General features: G+C 39.7%; 1 protein-coding gene across 3 annotated transcripts in view; it reads right to left on the bottom strand.

The window, feature by feature from the left end:
* Positions 1 to 367: 367 nt before the first annotated feature.
* Positions 368 to 26166, bottom strand: part of RRAGD (Ras related GTP binding D) — a 40711-nt gene continuing 14912 nt past the window's right edge. For all 3 annotated transcript variants that reach the window (XM_019442844.2, XM_019442845.2, XM_019442846.2), the window contains exons 2-7: positions 23730 to 24025; positions 18264 to 18463; positions 16709 to 16823; positions 15347 to 15489; positions 10528 to 10676; positions 368 to 3200 (exon numbers count right to left, since the gene is read on the bottom strand). In XM_019442844.2, the coding sequence (XP_019298389.2) occupies positions 3049 to 3200; positions 10528 to 10676; positions 15347 to 15489; positions 16709 to 16823; positions 18264 to 18463; positions 23730 to 24025 (1055 nt within the window). In that variant the 3' untranslated portion in view covers positions 368 to 3048. The remainder of the gene's footprint in view (positions 3201 to 10527; positions 10677 to 15346; positions 15490 to 16708; positions 16824 to 18263; positions 18464 to 23729; positions 24026 to 26166) is intronic.

The raw sequence follows: 26166 nt of genomic DNA, 5'->3' as shown, positions 1-26166 counted from the left end.
AATCCAATGTAAGTAGAGTAGTTTACCTTCATTTCCATAAAATGGAAATTAATCAGGACAAACATTTTACTAAAGGGACCCAGCAGGGCCAGTGAAGCAATGATACTCCTGTATGGGATACAACCACACAAGTAGGAAGGACCATACCTACGCTTCACCAAGAGAATATTCTGCTCCCAGAATGATTAGTTATGAATATGCTTGAAATAAAATGAGAGCCTTCCCAAATCATGAGCATGACACATGCTTTTCAATTGGCTGTTAACATTCTTGAAAGCAACGGTTTACCAATAATTACAAATGATGTATGGCTTAAAGTAAAACACAATACGATGCTTGATTACAAATTACAACCAGTCTATAGAAGTTAAATGCATACCATACTTTAATAATCAAGACAGTTTAGCCATTTTTCTGGAGTATGTCTCAAACAGAGTTAGCATATAACCCGTATTTAACAATATTGCTGAGTTCTTAGTCATTTTATATTTAAGGGTCCAAAATATATTATGTTCACAAAATAACACTGTGAATGCCAACCAGTTTTTTACTTATTCCTTCAGAAACACTCTACCCTGGTCATACACACTAATTTTTATCACTAAAAATAACCAAAGGTGGTAATTCAGTCTCACCTCTACACAGAAGTTCTAATTGCCCCAGAAACCTGTAGGTCAAGTTCTCAACCCTTGAAAAGGAGCAAAAATGTTCCAGGGCATCACCGTAGCCATGTATTTGGGCTTTGTATTTATAGCATTAGATTTGAGACCTAAATATGGTCATACGCATCGCAGTAACCCAAGTTCCATATCAGAATAAAATGTGAAAGGAATCAAAGAGATTTTGTAATTCCAATAGCACAGACTTCAAAAATTGAACTCTTAGACATAACTCCTACATCTGTCGTTAACTAAGAGGTCATTACCATGCTTACAGGTTTGAGGCAGTAATCTATGGATTAGTGTGTGATTAATCAAAGAGTGCACTTACTACCATGAACTTGGGTCCTATGCCATAGGATTATTTTTGCTTTCTCCGAAAGAACCATTTGCTCCTGAAGTAATAGACTTTTAAGGCACATTTTAACAAAAACCCATCATATACCCAGCTTAAAAATGGAAGCTCCTCCTGGTTACAACAATATATATATATAGCTAAGTAATGTGTGATTTACCAGATAGGCAAGTGTGTCTACCTTTAGGATAAAGTCACATTAGAAAAGTGATTCTTTATTTGCTTAATCAAAAAGAAACATTGTGTAAAAAATATTAGAGCATTAAATTTATAAGAATAACCCATATGTACCAAGCCTGTTGGCAAAGATCCAAAGATCCAACAGGATATAGGTCTAGAAATTAAGGAAAAGGCTCCTTTGGAACCCTGGGCTCCTACTGACCCAGGTTTCTGAGCAGGAATCATGAGGAAGGGAGTTGGGCGCCTTAATGATTTTTGGAAATTTCCTTCCAAAATGCACAGACCCTTGGGAGGACTCAAATCTTAAACCACAATCAGTCTTGCATTTGCAGTTAGCAGCCTCAAAGGAATAGGATTTGGGGAGTAAAGGAGAGAGGATGGAAGGAAGCTACAGATGGAAGTGAGATAGTTTCAAGGGCAAGTAACTTTAGAAACTTGGTACATTTTGCTAGGACCAGCTTTGATTTCCTCAGGAGTCTCTGTTTAAAAATAAATAAATAAATAAAATTATTTTCTAATACCCACAAGTAGCTTTAGGGCACTGACCCTGGGGATGGACATAGAATTACCTACTTGGAATGGTCTGGGGTGAGGGGTGATTAGTAAGTCTCTTAACATCCTGATAGTCTAAGGTAAGCATAAGTGGAAGAATTTCATGGAGACAAAGACATAGCTAACTGTAACGCCTCCTCTGGCTGTCCTCTTCCCACTGATCGTTAGGGGTTTGCAGGATGGCTTTTCAGATGTGCAGAGTGTGCTGCTAGCAAGCTGAGCTCTAGTTCAGTCCTAAGGTGGGAACAGGCAGAGTCCACAAGGCACACGATCACAGATGAGCAGGAGGCTCAGTGGCGACAAACATGCTCACCAGGATTATGCTCTCCGCTCAAGTTCTGAGACATTCCCTGCGGTCATCATCCTCAACAAACATTTTAAATGTTGCACAACAACAGGCCCATTGCTCAGGGCCGAACATACAGAATTGTATATATATTTTTAAATCTGTAGGTACCAATCACCTACAATTGGGAAACCATGTGGCCTCTGATGTTACTTTGACCAATCTCCAGTGATTGGCACCATTTTGGAAATCTGGTCCCAAAGGTTCTAAAGAACAGTAATGCAGCAAAAAGGAACAACCTCTCTGTATAAAATGATTATAGAGATGTGTGTTGAGGTAAAGAGCTTTGTAAAAACTGTTGAGTCGGGAAGTACTGCCCCAGCTATAGAAATTTTTAGTTAAGTTTGGTGCTAACAGTATTCTACAAAACTCCCGTTTATACCAGTGATAAACAGGAGACAGTTCTTATTGCTCCTGGAGCTTGCTGCCCCAATCTGTTCCAGCTCCACTGAAAAATGATTTTTCTCGACAATTGTTAGCAAAGATTCCCAAAGTGATTAAAAAAAAAAAAGTCATTGCCAGTGCATTGCTTTTTGATTTCTGATTGCCATATAGATCTGAACTACACTACAGTATGCATGTCTTTGACACCAAGTACAGAAAAAAGCTTAGAAAAGTTGTTTTATCAAAGTTCAAAGAAAAAAAAAAAACATGAAAAAGAGCAAAATATATACAGTTCCTGGCAGTCCTCACACAGGAGTTTCTGACCACAGACCATAAAAGTTTACATTTGTGTAACGAAATTACAGATTTTACTTCATTGTTAAAATACAAGTTTTGGCTTCAAAGTGCTCACTTTATTTAAAAAAGAGAAGATCAAGAGGGTTGCAGGAATTTTTCTTTTCTTACACCGAATACATCATGTGTCCCATATTCTTTTTCCTTTTCCTTTAGTGCAACACAGCTCAGTGGCCTCACTGGAAGGTCTGGCTTAAAAAGATACTCCTGAAACTTCACTACAGCAGCACGTTAGGGGTCCCATTGGGGGTGGCTCCTTTTTTCTTCTGTAGCCGATTCTGAACTTTTCGTGATTTCACCATCTTCATTCTTACCTCAAAAACTTCATGGATGGCCTTCCGGAAGCAATGAAAATTATAGTCAATAAGCCCTGGAGAAGAAAACAAAAATATTTAGAAATGTCTCATGGAGCACCTGGGTGGCTCAGCTGGTTAAGCATCTGACTCTTGATTTCAGCTCAGGTCATGATCTCAAGGTCTTGAGTTTAAGCCCAGCATTGGGCTCAGCACTGGGCATGAAACCTACTTGAAATAAAAAGAAAAGAAAATTTTTAAAAAGACACTTAGAAACAATCTCCTCTTTTCATGTCTGCTGTGGCCAAGACAAGCAACTATGGGGAGGCAAAAGAGCAGCCGTAACAGAAGGTTCTCAGACTTCCCGAGGAGCTCTGCAGCTGGGCTTCAGGAATTGCAGGCAAGATTTTGCAAATGGACATGTTTTCCTAAGGAAAGGCTCCAGAGATGGGGCACCTGGATGGCTCAGTCAGTTGAGCGACTGACTCTTGATATCAGCTCAGGTCATGATCCTGGGGTCATGAGATCGGGTCCCGAGTCTAGCTCTGTGCTGAGGGTGGAGCCTGCTTGGGATTCTCTCTCTCTTTCCCTCTGTTCCTCTCCCTCACTCATGCTCTCTCTCTCTAAAAAAAAAAAAAAAAAAAAAGTTTCCAGATGATAGACCACATTTCCACAGTGTCTATGATCCACAACATTTGAAGAACCAACTAAAGTGCACATTTTTCTGACATGTCAGAATCCAAAATTTCTTACAATTAAGACATATCTTCCATGAAATATTTATTATTTTTCCCCAAAGGGGATTATTAAATTGACTCTGAGTGGAGGCAGACCCTGACTTGAAGTATGGCTGAGATCTCAAAGCTTTAGGATCAATGATTCAATCAATCAATATTTACCAAATATCTATTATCTTTAAGCCATAGTCATAAGCCCTGGGGAAAGCAAAGTCCTAAGTTTAGAGTGGTAACAGTCACCTCCGGTCAATTCTAAGCTCACAAGTTCAACAATCAATGACACTCGAGTTTTTTCAATACTAAGTAAATTTTAAATGCAAAAACAGTAAGGGAGAATCTTTTTGTGTTTTCTGAAATTATTGGTACAAGAATAGAATAAAAGATAATCCAAAGTCTTGAGTGCATTCTTCATCATCACTAATGTGTAAAAGTGTTGAGAGCAACATTATGTTTATACCAATTAGGATAAGGCAGTTGGTTCTATTTAACTTTATTGAAATAACTAGCCCAGTGGTTATTTCCATCCACTCAGGTGATACTTCCAAAGCCCAAACCCAAAATAAAAGAATTGGGATTCCAGCCAAGGAGTGAAATTCTTCCAAACAGTCGTAGTGCACTGGAGCAAACACCATCTCAGCTCCCAGGAGCTGGAAACCCTCTCAGAGGCGCCCTCTGGTGCTTCTACAGCGTTAGTGACCACAGTGCAATAAAACCTCCAAGTGATCTCCCTCAAGACAATTACCAGAATAAAGGGATAAGTAATAATAAATAAATAAGTCCAGGGGTGCCTGGCTGGCTCAGTCGGTAGAGCATGCGACTCCTGATCTCGGCTGTGAGTATGAAACCCATGTTGGGTGTAGAGATTACTTAAAAATAAATTCTTAAAAAAGAAAAAAGTAGCTCTTTTCTGCCTGAGGCTTTCTTTAGTACCACAGAACTTCCTCAACCGCACACAGACAGGTACCAGAGATATGGGAATGAACGTTTTAAGGGTACTCCTCAAACAGAGGGGCCTGGGGGAAGGTGGATAAATGTTTCAGTCTTCCATACTCAACTGGGATGATCTGAATTTGTTCCACACAGCTTCTCAGAGATTCTCCTATTGGGAGTGAGCATAAAACGGCTCATTGACACCACTGTGGGGGGCTTTTCTACCTTCCCAACTCATTTCCCCACTTCCTCAGTTTGGTTTTTGGGACCATTTTTCATATAAAGTATGTAATTAAAAGAAAATAGGGGCACCTGGCTGGTTCAATCAGTAAAGTATCCGACTCTCGATCTCAGGGTCATGAATTCAAGCCCCACACTGGGTGTGAAGAATAAAAGGAATGAATTTCAAATATAAAAGAAAATAAGGAGCAAATAAATGATTTTATTTAGTGGGAATATGGATACAAGATGTGAGAACAACCTCAAAATTCTTTGCCTATACAGTAAAACCTTGGCTTGTGAGCATAATTCATTCCACAGGCATGCTTGTAATTCAAAGCACCTGTATATCGAAACAAATTCAATTTGTGATCATGTGAGGTTCGGCATCACATACTACTTATATTGCAAGACATAGCTCGTTTATCAAGCTAAAAATTACTAGAAATGTTTGCTCGTCTTGCAGAACACTTGTAGAACAAGTTACTTGCAATCCAAGGTTTTACTGTATATGGAACCAACTTATGAAAGAAAGCTTAGCTAAAAAAACTGGCTCAGTGAGAATTCAACTTGCAGAAATATTCTATTGGGGTGCCAGAAATATTCTATTCAGTCGGTTAAGCATCCGACTCTTGATCTTGGCTCAGGTCATTATCTCACAGTTTATGAAACTGAGCCCTGAGTCAGGCTCTGTGCAGACAGTGTGGAGCCTGCTTGGGATTCTCTCTCCCTCTCTCTCTCTGTTCCTCCCCACTTGCACTCTCTCTCAAAATAAATAAATAAACATTTTAAACAAACAAAAAAGAAATATTCTATTGATAGTTCCTGAAAAATCTTAACTTAATTCATCTTTGCAATTTAAAATGTTAACAGTATCTTGCTGCATTTGAAGTTTTAAAAGTAGAAATTCACAAGGCACCTGGGCAGCTCAGTTGGTTGAATGTCAACTCCTGATTTAGGCTTAGGTCATGATCTCAATATCGATTGTGAGCTCAGCATGGATTCTCTCTCTTCCTCCCTCTCTGTCCCTCCCCTGCTCGTGTTCTCTCTCAAAATAAATACATAAACATTAAAAGAAAAAAAAAAGATCCACATGATAAATTCCTGCTTAAATTTACTTCCATAACCATACATGGATGTTAAAATTAATGGGCAAAAGTGTGAGGAGGAACAAAATTTACATAGTTTTAAAGTATTTATTAACTACAAAGGGAAAGACAGGAACTTTCCAGTGGAAAAACCTGGCAGAGATTGCCTTAACTAAATCAAGGTCAGCATCACCAGTAATAAGACTTATCAACATCATGAACCACTTGATATGATACACTGAGAAGGACACATTCTTGCCTAAGTACATAATCTTGTTCCAACTGTGTGGAAACAATAGACAAATCCAATTTGAGGAACATTCTACAAAATAATTGATCGATACTCTTCAGAAGTGTCAAGGTCATGAAAGATGAAGAACTGTCACAGATTGGAGGAGACTTGGAAGAATGACGAGTAAATCAATTTGGGATCCTAAAACAGAAAAAGGGTATTTTTGGAAAAATGGCGCAATCTGAATAAGGTCTACAGTTTCATTAATAGTATTATACCAATGGTAATTTCCTACTTTTCTTTAAAAAAATTTTTTTAAATGTTTATTTTTGAGAGTAAGAGAGACAGAGCGTGGATGGGGGAGGGGCAGAGAGAGAGAGGGAGACACAGCATCTGAAGCAGACTCCAGGCTCTGAGCTGTCAGCACAGAGCCCGATGCAGGGCTCGAACTCACAAACCATGAGATCATGACCTGAGCTGAAGTTGGATACCCAAACGACTGAGCCACCCAGGCGCCCCTCCTACTTTTCATACTGTACTATATAGTATGTAAGATGTTAACATTTGGAAAATTGGATGAGGAATATGTGTAAACCATGTACTATTTTTGCAACTTTTCTGTTAAGTCTAAAATCAGTTCAAAATAAACAAGCTCTCCAGGTTGACACTAATGTACCCTAAATTTTAGGACCTGCCACTAGCCTAGATTGTTTTGGGGCTCTAGTTGTACTATTTGCATTACTTTTCTTTTATTTAGCTTCCAAAATCAACATGAAGTATTAATCACCAAATATAAATTCTGAAAATATCTTTAACCAAGGAAATATATGTATAATGGTTTAAAACACAATATGCACAGAGGCGCCTGGGGGCTCAGTTGGTTAAGCACCCAACTCTTGCCTTCAGCTCAGGTCATGATCTCATGGATCATGGGTCCGAGCCCTGTGTCATCAGCTCCCCGCTGACAGTCTGACAGTGCAGGGTCTGCTTGAGATTCTCTCTCTCACTCTCTGCCCCTTCCCCTTCTCTCTCTTTCTCTCTCTCTCTTAAAATAAATAAATTAAACAGAACTGATTCTATGTAGGGACAAGCCCAGGAATCTTAGCTCTGACTTGCCATACACTGGTAGTATGACTTTGAGAGAAAGTCACTCCTAGTTCCTGGGTCTGGGTAGAATCATCTATAATTGAGAGAATGAAACAAGGTATGGTCCTGTACATGTTCAAAATTCCATGAATCTATTATATAACCTGCTCTTACTTTTAGCAAGATGAAAATAAGGAATAAAAGATTAACACTACTTCATTAAAAGTTTTGAAAGCCAAGGACCCAAAAGGCAATTTGGTTGATAACAGTCAGTAAATACAGGAAAAACCTACAACTTCACCAAGAAGCAAGGAAATGTAACTTGAAACGATACTAAGTTTTTAATAATCAAAAAGAGGTTTTTTTAATAAAGAGCACAAGCAGGGGGAAAGGGCCCGAGAGAGAGAGAGAGAGAGAGAGAGAGAGAGAGAGAGAGAGAGAGAATCTCAAGCAGGATCCACGCCAGTGCAGAGCCTGACATGGGACTCAATCCCACGACCCTGGGATCATGACCTAAGCCGAAACCAAGAGTCAGACACTCAACTGACTGAGCCATGCAGGCACCCCAATAATCAAATTTTTTAATGCTAATACCCAATATTAATAGGAATATAGCAAAATGGATATTCTTATATTCTCTTATATATTCTCTTATATTATTCTCTTCTTATTCTCTTATATTCTCTTATATATACACTTATATTCTCTTAATAGCATAAGCCCATAAAATCTTTCAGAAGGACATTTTGGCAATATGTATCAGAAGCCACCAAAACACAGGGCACCTGGGTGGCTCAGTCAGTTAAGTGTCCAACTCTGGCTCAGGTCATGATCTCACGGTTCATGAGTTCAAGCCCCGCATCAGGCTTTGTGCTGACAGCTCAGAGCCTGAAGCCTGTTTGGGGGGTCTGTCTCCCTCTCTCTCTGCCCCTTCCCTGCTCACACTCTGTCTCTCCCTCTCTCAAAAATAAATAAAACATTAAAAAAAAAAAAAGCCACCAAAACTTGTCTACCCTACCCTTTGACCTAATTCCATTTGCTGAAGTTTTTCCTGATAGCCAAGATGTACACAAATATTTAGTGCAAAAAAAAGGTCATCAGAGATTACTTACAACATTAAAATCTAGAAACAATACAAATTTTGAACAATAAAAGAAGCTAACATAATCATTAAAATGATGTGACAAAAAAAAGATTTAGTGAATTAGAGGTCTGTAATAAATTCAGTAAAGGTTATGAAGTAGTATTTATCATATCATTCCATATAGATAGAGACATAGCTATAGATGAAAATGTCTGAAACGTTATAAAGAAAATGTTGAGAGTGATCTCTGAGAAGCTTATCAATAATTATTTCTTTTTTGCTTATTTGTTACTTCTAAGTTTTCTAACTGAATCTATTTTGTAATAAAAAGAGACAATAAGGGGCACCTTGCTGGTTCAGTGGGAAGGGCATGGGAATCTTGATCTCAGGGTCATGAGTTCAAGCCCCACACTGGGTGTAGAGATTACTTAAACAAATAAATATTTTAAAAAAGAAACAATAGGGGCGCCTGGGTGGCTTAGTTGGTTAAGCGTCCGACTTTGGCTCAGGTCATGATCTCGCGGTCCGTGAATTCGAGTCCCACATCATGCTCTGTGCTGACAGCTCAGAGCTCAGAGCCTAGAGCCTGTTTCAGATTCTGTGTCTCCCTCTCTCTGACCCTCCCCCGTTCATGCTCTGTCTCTCTCTGTCTCAAAAATAAATAAACGTTAAAAAAAAAAAAGAATAAAAATCTAAATTGTGTTTTTATGCTTAATGAATTAGGCAAATTTTCATGATATAAATGAGTAAAAACAATACGATATAAAACTATATAAACAATATAGCCCCACTTTTGTCAAAAGGAAAGAAGGGATGAGGGAGGGAGGTGGGGAGAAAGAAAATCTCAGAAATTTAACATGGGGATTTAGCTCCAGATGGTGAAATTGAATGGTTTTATTTTGTTCTTTATATTTTCCCAAAGTTTCAAAGTATTTTTATAATGAACATGTGTTGTTTATAAAGAAAAAAAAAAGGCATTTTAGTAAATGTTACTATTGGCACTCTGTTGGTAATTTTTTTATCCTAAAAAAATTGGTAAATCATGCCCTAGTTGCTAGCAAAAATCCCTAGTGTGTCAGTAAGCTGGTATTTCCCAGTTTAAACAGTAGGGGGGGAATAAGTATCTCTGTGAGTTTAGTTGCTTTGGCTTTATTTTATTTTTATTTATTTACTCATTTACATTCACATATAATATGTATTTGTATATATTTACATTATGTCATATTTATCATTTACTCATATATTATTTGTTTTTCTTTTATTTATTGGTGACTCTATTGAGCATATTCATGTCTTCCCTTTTCAGAATCATGATGCCAGCCCTGTGTTTTGAGGACTCTTTAAAGAATGTGCAGAGGCTGGGGTACCTGGGTGGCTCAATTGGTTAAGTGTCCAACTTCGGCTCAGGTCCTGATCTTGTGGTTTACAGGTTCAAGCCCCATGTGAAGCTCTGTGCTGACAGCTCAGAGCCTGGAGCCTGCTTCAGATTCTGTGTCTCCCTCTCTCTCTGCTCCTTCCCCAGCTCTCACTCTGTCTCTCTCTCTCTCTTAAAAGTAAATAGACATTTAAAAAAAATTTTTTTTAATAATGTACAAAGGCTGAACAGAAGTTAAATACTATCTAACTTTAATGTTGTACAAATCCCCTCCTTTATACAGGGATCTCAAGGGGTCACATGGTCCCTAACACCATGCAGTAGAGTGGACCAAGAGGAAGGCCACTGGGGCCCTCCCTGGGAAGGGACTTTACAGTCTGGCAACAAGGCTTTGGCCAGCTTCACTGCCAGAAAAGCAAAAGCTCCTGGGAGGATGGTCTGGTGCCACCTCCTCCTCTGGCAGCTGCGTCACTAGAGGGCAGGCTGGCTCACAGATCCCAAAAGCCTGACTGAGCTGGGTAGGAGCCAAGGGGGCCTGGTGACTAAAGCCTGGAAGCTTCCACAGGCATGCTGCTAACGGCCCACATTCAACGAGCAGAAGTAATAGGAGTCCGAAGTGAAATATTTCATTTAAATCACACACACAAAATTACCTTTTCTTTCAAAGCTTTCCTCTCTGACAAAGCAAACAAGAGCCAGGAACTTTGTCACCTCCTTTAAATAAAGAACTGTTGTGTTATTCAGCTTTATAATGGCTGTTGATTCCTTGTCATAGGGGGTTCCTGCTCCATCTTCTTTGAGGCTGAATAGGGACAGAAACCAGAACATATTTGACTATCGAGAAAAACTACAAACTGTAACCCAGCAACAGAGACCAGCTTTAACACACAGAATGATAATCGTAACGAAAAGTTGTTTACAACTACAGTGCCTTACAGCAAAAGTCTCAGAAACACACAATCACAAGAATGTACACGGTGTATGACAGTCCCTTCCTGCTGACACAATGAGTGGCTGTTGGGGAAGGTGGGCAACTCTTCAGGCACCTGAGGTACACAGGTGAGGGATGAAGGTTAGCTCTTCTCGCCTCCATAGCCCACGGGGCTTCTTGTTTTCTTCTGAAAGAACAACCAGGCTGTCAAAAGCATGGTCTGATGAAAGACCAAGAAGGGCTGAATGACTGTTCCAAATTACAGAAGCCTAGGGAGACACAACAGCCAAGGACTGGCTTAGAGCCTGAATCAGGGGAAAGAATTGCTATAAAAGACAGATTTGGAACCACTGGTTAAGATTTGAATACGGACAATATATTAGATAATGCATTAATGTAGCCATGCTAAATATGCTTAATTTGATAAACTGTGGTCCTATGAAAGAATGTCTGTTTTTTTGGAGAGATAAACACCCAATTATGTAGGATCAAAGAATCATGATGTCTGCAATTCACTTTCAAATGGTTTAGCAAAAACAAATCAACAACTGTATTAGAAAAAGAAAGAGCAAATACGGGAAATTGGTAAAAATTGGTGAATCCCAGTGAAGGGTACATAGGAGTTCACTGGACTATCTTTGCACATCTTCTGTAGGGTTGACATTTTTTCAAAATAAAACGTTAAATAAGTATACTGGTCTATTTAAGAAAGTGTGGCCTGCAGACACAGATGACTTGGGTTTGAATCCTAGTCCACTTATTATGGGAACTGGGCAATGTGAGTAGCTTCTTTGAGCCTCAATTTTCTTACCTGTATCCTAACAGAAATTACCTCAAAGTTTCCCAATGCAATGAAATAATAGACACACAGCACTGAGCACAGTGCTGAAAACATGTAAAATGCACAATGAATGTTAACTATTGTGTTAACTATTATTACTAGTATCGCCTTGAATGATCAAAACTGGACCCTCTGAAGACACTAATGTAATCAGAGTTATGATTTCTTTCCTCAGAGGCAAAAGAGCACTTCCCTGCACCTTTTCTGCAACTGTGTGTGTATGCATGGATGTATGTATTTTTGCTTCCCAAATTAATGAATAATTGACCAGAAATGATTAACTAGAATTGTGCTAGACCTTATTAATTCAACATAATAACTCAGCTGGTGCTAAACCAATCCCTTTGCATTATAAGAGCCAGCTTTTACTATGTGACAGGCACCATTCTTAGCTTTTACCAGGAATTATCTATTGTCTGGCCTAAGAATCCTCTAAGCCAGGTATTGAGAGGAAATAGGATAATTTGGTCAAAGCTGACGATGGGGGTGGAGCCAGGACTCAAACTAATGTAATTTCAGAGTTAATGCTTTTAATCTCACAAATATCACAAGGAAGTAGCGTGCCAAACCAGATTAAATGAGAAGCATGAATTGCAGAGTATTTCAAAGGAAATGCAAGCTTTTAGTTTTGAGATTATTTTAAACCGGCACATATACGCATGGCTGCTTAAAAGTAAATTGTGGAAGGTAGTTTTTTTAAAAAAAGGATTCGACTCACTGTAATCTACCAAAACGTGAAAGAAAAATCTTTAAGAAGTGTTGGATCTCTGATGTTCAAAACGCTTCATCAGAATTCTTAACTTCCTCTGTACCATTTTTAGCTGCTGTGTTTCTATACTGTATTTCCCTTACTAATAATAAGGAGTGTTCTGAGAACAATAAACTGAAACACTGGACTTTTTTCACCCAATGAAGAAAACTGCATTTAAAACTTCCAAGTAAATATAATAGTAAACAGACACCAGGCACTGTTTGCCAACAGCACTTAGTAACACAAGAAAATTCTTAGGTGGTAATGTTAAATGAACAAAGCAGGATATATATAAAATAACATATACAAAGTGACCACATCATCCTAAAAATTACACAGAGAAATAAGAATAAAATATATGAAAATGTTAATAGCGACTGTCTCTAGATGATGAGGTTAGGGGCTATTTTAATTTTATTCCTTATGCTTTACATATTTTCTACAATGAGCATGGATTACATTCATAATCAGAAAAAAATAAACATTAAACAAATTGGAAAAACAAAAAAGATCCAAAAAATAACAAGTAAAAATTGGTGAAGCATTACAACTGCAACAGCTATCTATTTTCTACCACTCAAGTTTCTAGCCACAAAGCAATGAAAACACAGGACGATGTAACGTATTGTAAAGTGTGCATGCGTGTGTGCGTGCGTGTGTGTGTGTGTGCGTGCGTGCGTGCGTGCGTGCGTGTATATTTGGTGAACAGAAGCTCAGCAGATTCCTGAGCAGACTGAGTGAGGCACCAGATCACCTGCCTCTGGCTCTGCTGGTCTCCAAGGAGCAGCTGGGAACTGGCAGAAGTCTGCTTCCTTGGCTGCTGCCAGTTAACTGCGCTGGCTCCTTGTGGCTCCAACAAGCACCAAGGAAACTCCAGAGCCCACGCCCGATTTGTGACCCAGGTTCTCAGGAACACTGCACTCCACCTCAGAAAAACAATCTGACTCCTCCCGATTCCGCCTGCCTCGTGTTTGTTTTAGCTGGGTGAAAGGAACTCTGATTAACATCATTTACATGAACAGCTTACCACTTACACCCAATTACCATATGGCACAATAATGATTATGCATATCATTAAATATGTGCCAGATTAATTGTGTTTATTGTATTTGATTACCACAGCAATCTAAACTGTAATCAGGGTATATTCAGTTTCCATGACTATTTCAAGGTCATCCACTTGTAGCTGAAAAACAATAGAATGCTGTAGAGCAGTAATCTTGGGCAACAAGGTCTATTTCTGAAGCCAGATGGCAGTGTTTAATAATAATACTAAAAAGGCAATAAACTTGGGAAATAAGGTCTGTTTCTAAAGCCAGATGGCAATGTATTACAATAATAACAATAACAACAATAATAATAATGGAAGCTACCTTTATCCAGGGTCTACCAGGTAAAGCCTAATGATACTTCATCCTCACTACAGTCTTGTAAGTATCACTTTCCCTATTTCAGAATGGAAGGGACCGTGCATGCACGTGTGTATAACAGAATCTGAACTGAGGGGGCAAAGGATTTTCAGATAGTGGAAAAGAAAAATGGGAAGACTGAGACCCTCACAAAGGCTGAAGAAGGAGGCTGTGTGAGGCAGGTGACAGCTGGTGAGTAAAAAGGAAGATGAACACGAGCTTTACCTCATCAATGACTGGATAAGCATGTAGATCCAATATAAATCAACGGCAACAACTTGCTATCTTAAGACAGACAAACTAATTCATATCCATTCACTGTATACAACACCCATTCAGGAAATTTAAAGTCATGTAGAAATGTTTCTATGTCTGGTACCACAATCAGTTTTCCCCACTCCTGGTTTACTTTATATTATTCTAAATGTACAGCAAGTTCTGTTTTCTAAGAATCTAAGACCATAATAATAAACAGGTAATATTGTTTGCTTGGTTTTATAATTCTCTGCTGCTCATAAAAGAAGACAAAGTGTGTTAAAGAGAATCCAGAAGTTATTTCCTATAATGAAGAAGGTAATAGAAGTGTTGTTAATAAGAGATATGTATTCAGAATTCTAGGATCTTAGTCTCTCCCAAGTGTATATGACATTATGATATGATGACAGATCAGTAGAAGAACCAGGAATCAGTTAGACTTAAGTTCAAATTCTAGTCCTATCTTTTATTGACAGTGTGAGCAGGGGTTAGAAACTTAACCACTCTGAACCTCAGTTTCCCCATCTGTGAAATGGGGATAGTAATTCCCATTTCCCTATTCCCATGGAATAGCAGGGAATTAATGATGTAATGTAATATGTTTATTAGCAGAATACCAAGCATTTACTCAATAATTTTTTTATTATTGCATGCTAAATGGTATATTTATAGATCTCAGTTATTTAAAACAAAAGTATTAAAATCAAATAAGTAAATGCAAATGTTACAAAAGTTGTGAAAGGTTTCATTTTCTAATCTTAAGTATGGCTTGATCATAGCCTTTAGGAATATTTTTCCTACCCAGGGGCACCTGGGTGGCTCAGGCGGTTAAGCATCCAACTTCAGCTCAGGTCATAATCTCACAAGTTCATGAGTTCCAGCCCTGCATTGGGCTCTCTACTGTCAGTACAGAGCCCACTTCAGACCCTCTGTCTCCATCGCTCTCTGCCCCTCCCCCATCTCTCTCTCAAAAATAAAAATAAACATTTTTTAAAAAAGGAAAATAATGGGGTGCCTACGTGGCTCAGTCAGTTAAGCGTCTGACTTCGGCTCAGGTCACGATCTCGCACAGTTCGTGCGTTCCAGCCCTGCGTCAGGCTCTGTGCTGACAGCTCAGAGCCTGGAGCCTGCTTTGGATTCTGTGCCTTCCTCTCCCTCTGACCCTCCCTACTCACACTCTGTCTCTCTCTCTCTCTCTCTCTCTCTCTCTCAAAAATAAATAAACATTAAAAAAAATTTTTTTTATTGAAAAAAGGATAATAAAAAGAAAGAATATTTTACTTACCCATAAATACAAGAGATGTCAATAACCACATCGATCATATCACAGCAGAGTTCATAGGTTTGCATATCCACTGGGGTACTATCAGTTGCAATATAAATTTTACTGACCACATCAAAGAGAAATGCCTTTTCAATTCCAGAATTCTGAAACAAAAAGAAGATGCTATCTTAAAGGTACAGCTGATTTCAGAACATGTCATTGTTACATAAAAAAATTATATGCCATCCTCAGTGTAAAATATAAATGAGCAAAGATTAATTTGCTAAAATTTTGTTCTTTTTTATTACAATTTAAACTTCACATAGGGGCACCTGGGTGGCTCAGCAGGCTAAGTGTCTGACTTCAGCTCCGGTCATGATTTCACGGCTCAAGCATTTGAGCCCCACATTGGGCTCTCTGCTGTCAGTGCAGAGCCTGCTTCAGTTCCTGTCCTCCTCTCTCTTTGGCCCTCCCCAGCCTGTGCTTTCTCGGTCTCAAAAATAAATAAAAACATCAAAAGAAAACAAAAAAATTTTTAATAAAAACTTTAAAAACCTCACATAAACCTTTATAATGGATTTGTATATGAAATGGAAAATTCTTATTTTTCATAAATTATTTACTTTAGGTAAACAAACTGGGCAGTGTTTCCTGGCTCTTAGAGATGTACCTGCAGTTAGGAAAAGGCAAGTAAAAACACTAATTTTACTGACTATAGATTGTAAATAAATTTTAAAAAGCTAAACAAACTCACCACTATACAGTGACAGAGTAAATATGCATACAGCCATCACATCTGACTCAACTGAACAGAAGAGCTTGCCTAGAGCTGCCGGTTTATAGGACTCATTCAGCCAGCACATCATCCACAGTGTTAAACATACACAAATATTTAAAACAATATATCTTTTCTTTCTAATATTTATTTATTTTTGTGAGAGAGAGTGTGCACAGGGGAGGGGGCACAGAGAGAAGGGGACAGGGGATCTGGAGAGCCTGATGTGGGGCTCGAACTTACGAACCGGCAGATCAACACCTGGGCCAAAGTCGGAAGCTTAACCCGCTCAGCCACCCAGGCACACCATCACCAAAACCACCCTTAATGTTCCTTACATCTGGTAGGGCTCTATCAACACTGAATGACTGCCTACAACTTGAATAAACACTGTATCAGTGAAGTACAGGAATCGTTTGGGGAGTTAAATTTTAAAGACTATGAAACAGTTATGTAGTAGCAATCTTCCAAAGTAATATTTCAGTGACCTTGCAATGTTGTGAGAGCAAGCAAAAATAAGACTGTTTTCACTTCAAAAATAAGACTGTTTGCAATATTAGTCTAAAATTCTGCAAATGATTCTACAAGGATGATAATTATGTACTTACTGAGATAAAGATGTTTAGCAAATTCTCCAGGGTGGGGAGTTGTGGAATCAGTTTCTGAACCACTTTGCTAAAAGCTTCAAATATTGAGTGATCATATATGCTGGTCAAATAGAAGCTGAAAGAGAAAATATTTCATCACGTTTTCCCTTTGACTAGGGAACAGATGGCTGAGGCCATGTCATGACACCAGTACCCAGCCCTCTGTATCTAAGTCCGTACACACACATTCTAGCCCCCTGTAGAATTCAATATGAACTCGGTAAAAAAGTGAACATGTCTTAACAAGGCATTCTTCCCCAACTCCCAAAAAGCAAGAATTATACCCATTTTTCTACTGACTGGCTGGACTGGAAAGCTTAAAAATGCAGTGGTATGTGCCCGTATGAGCTTTCTTAGTTCTCCAAGATTCCACACCAGATCATCTTTACAAACACCTGTTAGGTTAGTAACAGCTACATTATTGGTATTGAAGCATCTAATTTTTTCATTTTCCAATTTGCAAATTGAATGATGCATATACCTCCCCATAAAAAATTAATACAGGGGCGCCTGACTGGCCAGGTGACTCTTGATCTCGGGGTTTTAAGTTTGAGCCCCACATTGGGTATAGAAATTACTTAAAAATAAAATCTTAAAAAACAACTAATAGAGAAATGATTTTCCTCTGTACTTCTATTTGAAGTGTTTTCAGAGTTCTCTTTTACTTGTGCATATAGATACTATCATATTCATCACAAACTGTAAACTTCGGCATTGATTAACTTCCTGGATTATGTTCTTGAGTTTTATCTAGTGTTTTTCACATGTGGGAAAAACATTAGGTTTGACTATTTGCTTAAAAAACAAAAACAAAGGTTGGGGGGGGGTGGCGCCAGGATGGCTCAGTCAGTTAAGTGTCCGACTTCGGCTCAGGTCATGATCTCATAGTTCGCTGGTTTGAGCCCCGCGCCAGGCTCTGTGCTGAGAGCTCGGAGCCTGGAGCCTACTTCAGATTCTGTGTCTCCCTCTCTCTCTGCCCCTCCCCTGCTCATGCTTGCTCGCTCTCTCTCTGTCTTTCAAAAATAAATTAAAATAAATACATACATGAATGAACGAATAAATAAATAAACTTTAAAAACAAAAACAAAACAAAGGGGCACATAAGTGGCCCAGCTGGTTAAGCCTCTGACTCTTGATTTTGACTTAGGTCATGATCTCACAGTTTGTGGGTTCGATCCCCACCTTGGGCTCTGTGTTGATAGCATAGAGCCTGCTTTGGATTCTCTCTCTCCCTCTGTCTTTGCCCCTCCTCTGCATGTGCACACATGCACACACAAGCTCTTTCTCCCAAAAATAAACAAACATTTAAACAAAAACCAAAAAAAAAAAAAAATCACCAAAAATTAGAATTAACACATGCAAAGTTTGCTTTTCCCAAATACTGTCCTAATGTGTATAACACCAAATAGGGTAAACAGGTGAATTACTGCCCATGCCAAATCATTCATTGTGACTTTGGACTCCACATCTGCTAACTTGTCAATTAATGTGATCGCTGAGAAATTTCTGTTCTCACCTGAGATGAATTTTTTCTAATCCAGCATCTGCAAGGTCATCATTTGCCCTCTGGTGAATATCTCTTTGGGTTTCAATTTTGTGGTCATCTGACAGACCATCCACTTTATGAATAAACACCTCAAAGTTGATGTCGGTGTTCACTTTGTAGGCCCTTGTCACGGTGAGGTGGAGCCTAGCCAAGGCTTCCATGTAATCGTCCTGGGAACAAAGGCACATTCCTGTCAAGGGAGGCCAAACCTTTCTAAGCTGCCTTCCACAGACACTCTTTTTCCCCCCAGCTTTATTGAACTTTGATTGACAAATAAACACTCCATATATTTAAAGTGTACAATGTGATGCTTTGATATACGTATATGTCATGAAACGATCCCCCCAGTCAAGTTAATTAATCTATCCATCACTTTATCTCACAGTTACCTTTTTTTCTTTCATACACACTCCTAATCTGTAAATCGTGTGGGTACAACCCCCCAAAATATTTTGCAAAAGCCCAAATAAAAACTAGTTTCATGGAATTCAAGTTTGAAAACTTAAGTTTCATTAACGAAGAGATGAAAAAGAAAGGCTGGAAAAACACAGCTATAGGCAGTTATGATTTAGCTTGATGACAGTCATTAAGATCAGAGTTGAAGTTTTATGAATTCAAAACGACTCCATACCTAGGACCTTCCCTGGGATACTATTCTTTCCCAATTTTTTAGTCCCTTGGTGAACTGTGATGAACAGTTCAAGGTGAAAACATGATATGGGTCGCTGGGAGGATAAGGAAGGAGCCAGGAGGAAAGGTTTAGGAGCCACTAGTCTAGACCAGAGGTCAGCAAATCATGGGCCAAACTGGGCCCACTGCATGTTGTTTACGAGTAAAGTTTTACTGGGACACACCACACTCATTTATATATATTGTCTATGGCTGCGTTTGTGTTGCATTGTTAGAGATGACTGGTTTTCTTCTACGGAAACTCCTTGGAAATGGTACAGCCTGCAAAGCCTGAAATATTTACCATCTAGCCCTCTACAGAAACCGTTTGCTGACCTCTCATCTAGAGTAATGACCCCAAATAACACAATACTACTTTTTTCTCCTTCCTACCAATGACACGTTTGTAACAATATGATGAACATCTGCATACACATCTCCCTGTTTAAGAAATCAAACAGTAGGAGTGCCTGGCTGGCTCGGCTGGAGGAGCATGCGACTCTCTTTTTTTTTTTTTTTTAAGTAAGCTATACACCCAACACAGGGCTCAAACTCACAACCCTGAGATCAAGAGTTGCATGCTCTACCAAGTGAGCCAGCCAGGAACCCCAAGTTTGTGACTCTTGATCTCAAGATTATGAGTTCAAGCCCCACAATGGGTATACAGATTAAATATATAAACTTAAAGAAAGAAAGAAAGAAAGAAAGAAAGAAAGAAAGAAAGAAAGAAAGAAAGAAAGAAAGAAATCAAACAGACACTGAAGCCCCGTGTGTCTCTCTCCATCCTCCCAGCCTACGCCATCACTCTACCTCCCACACTCCAGAGGTAGCCACTATCCTGAGTTTAGTGTTTATTCTCAGTCATCTCTCTATACGTTACTATATACATATGTATCTCTAAACACCATACAGAATTCATTTACGTCATCTTGAAATGTGGAGGGAGGCTGTCTGAGAAAGGACACAAGGGAACCTTTTTGGGTGGTGGAAATATTCCATATCTTGACTGTGAAGTGGTTACAAGGTATATACATTCATCAAACTCACTGAATTGTATGTACACTCATAATGAATGCATTTTGTTGTATGTAAATTACACCTCAAAAATTGTTCTTGTTTATGTCTTTAACTAAAGAGGGGAGTCAAGCAGTTAAGCGACCTTGTTGGTGAGCAAAACTAGCCAATGTCAAGAGAGTATCACATCAAAAGATTAGAAATTGCTACTGTAACTTGCCTGCCAGGCATATAAAATGATCTGATTACCAACTAAGTGATGAAGTGGCACATACCTACAAGGACTAAAAATAACATTTAAAAGAAGAACATACTTGGTTTATTAGGGCAGAGGGATTATGGATGATTTTTACCCACTGTGTTGGTTACTATCTTCTACAACAAATAAAAATTCGGGGAAAATACACTGCCTTGTTTCTATTCCAAAATTAGATCTGGGGGGGCGCCTGCGTGGCTCAGTTGGTTAAGCGTCTGGCTCTTGGTTTTGGCTCAGGTCATGATCTCATGGTTTGTGGGTTCGAGCCCCACATCAGGGTCTGTGCTGACAGCGCGGAGCCTGCTTGGGATTCTCTCTCTCCCTCTCTGCCCCTCCCCCACTCACTCTCTCTGTCTCTGTCTCAAAAATGAATAAACAAAGTTAAAAAAAATTATATCTAGGAATTACAGGCAGGTCACAATCACCAATGCAGATGAAGCCAACATTCCATGGTGGATCTCAAGGCACATGTGAAATGGCTTCAGGGGGCCAACAGGGGCCCTGAGATGCGGTACATTTTGTGGGCTCTGCCTGGGGGGCCGGCAGTGTCATGCATTTAGCTCACAGGAAATCACTCTTGATGTTTTCATTCTCATTTATTTTACAACGTTCTGTGAGGACACATGTTCTCCTTGGTGATATCTTTATCTGGCAATACTGGCATTGTGAGGGATTCACAAGGAAAAAATAAAAATATGAGGCGTCAGACCAAAAGAGCCCTGCTTAGAAATAAAGGCAGTGACTTCAGGCTGCCAAGACTCCTTGAAGTTTGCTTTTCTTTTCAGTGCTTGAAACCACATCCTATAAATATTCCCCAAGACATGGCTTTTACAGTCTGCTTCCAATAGAAAAGTATATATTAGACTCTGAAACAGTTTCTCTAGTTATTCCTTCTTTTTAGTAAATGACAGCTCTCAACAATATTTTTCCTACATTTTAAAAAGTGGAACCTAAAAGGACCAATTTCTCAAACATTCTTACACCTTTCTCTGCCCTACAGCTAGGAAAAGGAAAAAAAGAAAACAAAACACATATTTACCAACCCAAATTTAAGTTCCATTTTTCATGTTCAGGTAAAAAATAAAACCAAATTACAGCTGCAATTTAAAAACAGGCAAGTGAACCTATTTTAGCCACCTTATAGCCATATCACAAACACCTAGGATAGAGTTGCACTGGACATTTGAATTCTATAAATGCAAATTGCTACATAAGCACAACATGGTATTGAAGTGAGTACTTACTAAGCTACTGTCTTGAAAAGATGAGTCATCTGACTGGAATCTACTTCCCCAAGGGTACGGCTACTACTGCTGCTACCTAGTTCAGCAAGTCCAGAAACAGCAGTGGGAAAAACTGGAGCTTAGAAGAGACAGATGAGTGGGACACATCCAAGAGCTCGCCCTCCATCCAGCAGCGTGCACACAACCCAGCTGCTCTTCTAAGATCAAGCTCCCTAATTTATGGTGCTGGCAGACCTCAGCAGGAAGGTAGGGGCTCCTGCCAAGGCCACAGATGGGCCAGAAAACGGGTCAGCACAAGTGGGACAGCCGGGAAAGCAGTAACTGACAGCAGGCCCTGGACCTGATGCAGGTGTCTACAGCATGCATTTCCGGATGGGCCCATGGGAGGGGAGGCACTGTTGTTCACAGATCAGGCACCAGAATGCAAAGTCGCTCCCTTGCACACCCCCACCGAAAAATAAAGAAAGAGCCCCTTCTAACATATGGCCACACTCCTACAGCTACACTGTTAGTACACAGTGCAATCACTTGGAACTAAAAGGCTTAGCTGAAAATTTCATTATTATATTAAACAGGCACCTAGTTCCCTGAATGAATTTATGATGCTCTCAGGCATGAGCAGTCTTCTCAGAGAATGGTTTTCCAAGCATGCGCTCAGAACCATTGTTACTAACAGTTTCCACATCCCTTCCTCCCTAACACCATCAGCATTCCTGGAAGGGGCAGGTGTGCTGAGCCCACCTGTCTGATTGTTGGTCCAGTTTCAGGGAAATAGCATGTCCTGAACTTAGAGCTGGTTTAGTGCATTCTTGAAGGACTTACTGCCATTTATTCCCCCACAGCTACAAAAGAGGGCCCTTGGGGGGTACCTGGGTGGCTCAGTTTGTTAAGTGTCTGACTTCAGCTCAGGTGATGATCTTGGGGTTCATGAGTTCAAGCCCTTCATCAGGCTCTGTGCTGCCAGCTCTGAGCCTGGAGCCTGTTTCTGATTCTGTGTCTCCCTCTCTCTCTGCCCCTCCCCCACATGCTCTCTCTCACCTTCTCTCTCTCAAAAATAAATAAAAACATTAAAAAAGAAAATAAAAAAAACAAACAAACCAAAACAAACCTGAGGCTAAGCTATGCTTCCAGGACACTTTCTAAGAGAGCCTGGACATGGAGAGTTTGAAGAGTGTCATTGTCCCAATTCTGTTACCTGTACTCTTTCCTAATACTGGCATGCCTGAGATGCACCTGCTGTCCTGCTGCTTCCCTTCCCCCTCCTCCCCTTTAACTGCTGGCCTCCTACTTCACAGGAGAAAGGCCCAGAGTACAAAAGAGACAATTCAGAAGACTAGTTTGAATACTGATAAAGTGAATAACTAATACCTAGGTAACAAGGGTCTTCACCAGCCAAGGGGTCCCCATGTCTTTACTTTCAAAGTTAAAGGAAAGCCCAATCAGGATGTCTCTTGGTAAACTACTAAAAACAATCCTTTGTGGTAGAAAACAGGACAGCTTAGAGGATATAACTTGAGTTTAAATAATTGAGCAAATGCTGTAACTCAACCAAATCCATGTACTTATTTATGTGAACAAGGTTTCTCAGTGCTTACATCTACACAAACAAAAGTAGAATTGATCCTAAATTCTTATTCAAGCATGAATAATTAAGTGGGAAAATATCCAGCATCTTAAGAGATATACTCATCAAAATGTTACTTTTTATATTTAATAGTTACCTATAAAATACCTAACAGTTACACTGTCAATCAATTGTGTACTAGTAATAATTACAATAATTTAATTCAGAAGCAAAACTGCACCCTTAGAACTTTGCCTTCCTAGCTAAGAGTAAACATTTTCAGATGTAGACTTATACACATATTTTTGTTGCAGAGAACCTGTGCAGTTTTATGGATGTCTGCCAAGAGTTTCACGGGGGACACGTATTTGCTGTCTTTGGCCCGTATGGTGGTCCCCTCCGGTTGTGAGGTTTCTGTGATTCGCTGAGACATACTCAACTCAACTCACATTGCTCACTGCTCACTGGTTAGGAATGCACAGAGGGAGCCTTTTCCCCTTTACAAACTCCCCCACCCCCACCGAAAGCTGAGTGGAGCCAAGCTGTGAACTCAGAACTCAGACAGACAGCTAGAAACGCCAAACCAAAACCATCACAAAGGAACTGGTTTGAACTGGGGGGGGGGGGGGGGGGGGGGGGGGCTGGGGGGGGCGGGGCTGCACTTCCATGTACCTGAGACTGAGCTTTACCTGGGAGTCTATGACAAATATCAGCGCTCCTGTTCCCCGGAAGATCATCTCATAGTCAAATGTAGGGTCAAAAAAGTCAATCTGTCCTGGGAAGTCCCAAATCTGAAAATTAACAAAGGAGCTATTGGAAACGTCTTCCCTGCAGATCTTGTTCGTGCTCTCCAAGAACAGTGTTTCGTTGGGAGACATTTTGTGAAAGACAACTTTCTGAATAGATGACTTGCCGCTTCTCCTCAGGCCCATGAGCAGGATTCTCGGCTTCACCTCAGTGCTGAAGGGATCGCTGAAGTCCAGAACTGGAGAAACCACAAAACAAGAATGAGGGTGAGTCGCCGTCACAGTGGTTAATTAGAGGACTTTCACTTCCACCTCAGATGGGATTTATGATTCACTGACAGTGCTACTCTTCCAAACGCCGTGAGTGCTAACTACCTCACTCCACTCATGGAGGGCCTGTTAGGAAGTGCAGAACACTGAAGAATGCTGTGTCACTACCTGTCACACCATTCCAGAGGGCCAGAAAACCTGTACAATTCCTCATCACAACCAGCAAATCTGGAGTGTGAGGAGTAGAGGTTTCCTGGAGCAAACTGTGCAGGGAAAAAATCCAGCCTTAGCATTCCATAGCAATGTCTTCCTTGCCTAGATCATCAGAGTCTCTATGCCATAAAGGGATGCTTATGCATTTGAGTTATGCATCAAATAGAGAATTTTGGACTTTATCAAAATTTAAAACATGGGTGTTTCAAAGGACACTGTTAAGAAAGTGAAGACAACCCATAGAATGGAAGAAAACGTGCAAATCATGTATGTGATAAGGGCCTAGTATCCAGAATATATAAAGAACTCTTACAATTCAACAGTAAAGACAACCTAATTAAAAAAAAAAAATGGGCAAAGTACCTAAACGGACATTTCTCCAAAGACACAAAAATGGCCAAAAAGCACATGAAGTGAGGCCCCCACATCATTAGCGATCTGAGAAATACTAATAAAAACCACAGTAAGATGCCATTTCACACCCACTAGGATGGTTATAATCAAAAAGATCAACAGTAACAAGTGTTGATGAGGCTATGGGCTAATTAGAACCCTCATACAGTACGGGTACGAATGTAAAATGATGTGTTTTGAACAGCTTGGCAGTTTCTCAGAAGGTTAAACACTGAGTCACCTCGTGACCTACCAATTCCACTCCTAGCAATATATTCAAAGAAATGAAAACGTGTCCAATATTCCTTCTGACAACACCTCTTATGTCTTTCTCACTCCCTGGTCCCAATCTAATTCAATAGTAACTGGAAAGTGATTCTTTTTTCTCTTACTGTAACTAACAATAACCACATGAAATGATAACTCTTGTCTAGACAATGATAACAATCATCTAGAACACATTAATACTTGATAATGTCTTAGTGAATTTCATTTACTATATATAATATTTTGATGTTTTAATTTGCAGCAGGTTTAGGTAAACACACAAGTTTCAGGTAAAACAAGAACTGAAAAAAAGTAAGCAGGTACAGATGTGCGCAGCCACTATTCCACTCTATGTAACACTTCACCCCCACCCTACCCACACATTCTTTTCCAGTCCAGCTCGACCCAATTCAACAATCTGCTGATAATATACCATAGAAGCAGTAATGCAGAAGTAAAGCACCCAAAAAGTCACCAGCTCTCTTCTTCATCAGTCATTATATGCTACTCACTCTCAGTACTGTCATTACAAGTCAGTCTTGGTAAAAGCAGGGCATAAATTAAAAGAGAAAACAGGGCTTCCAGTTTTAAAATTTTCAGACTAATAACATGTCATGGTCTTCCCCTCCCTCAGTGAATCCCTAAAAATAACAGAAAAGGTATAAACCATAAATAAATGGATGAACAAATAAACATAGATACCTGAGCTTGAAGCAAACAAACAAACAAAACCCCTCAAAGTTGAGATTACAGAGAAATCCCTAAGAAACACCAAGGTCAGACTGAAGAGGGAACCTGTAGCCCTTGACCAGAATTAGTAAGATTCTGCTGCAGAAGGTAGAACTGGTGGGAGCCCAAACCGGAAAGGACATGAAGACAACCATCAGGGTTGTTATTTGGAGAATCATAGTGAGAAGAAGCCAGTAGGTGAACTCTGTGCACTACTCCTACCACCCAGTGCACACTTCCAGGTGGGAGCAGACTATAGAAGCTTGTGTAGGAGAGGGGAGGAGGTGCTCTAGGAGCTCAGGATGCCCAGAAAGACGGGGGGCTACCCACAATTCCACCCTTCAAGTACTCTGATCTTCCCTAACTCACTACAGTGTGTGGATTCAACAGCTAGAAGCAGTACTATCTTCTCTCCAGACATTTCCTCAAATGTCTAACATACATACACTTGAACATACATCTGAAGAAGCAGAGTTCATAAAGGAGTCAGAGTAAAGTTTCAGGTATA

This window comes from Panthera pardus, unplaced genomic scaffold, assembly GCF_024362965.1.
Source record: "Panthera pardus isolate Hobbes unplaced genomic scaffold, ASM2436296v1 HiC_scaffold_17, whole genome shotgun sequence".
Classification (NCBI taxonomy): Eukaryota; Metazoa; Chordata; class Mammalia; order Carnivora; family Felidae; genus Panthera; species Panthera pardus.
Note: the sequence above shows the minus strand (reverse complement) of the source record. Positions and strands in the feature narration are given on the sequence as shown.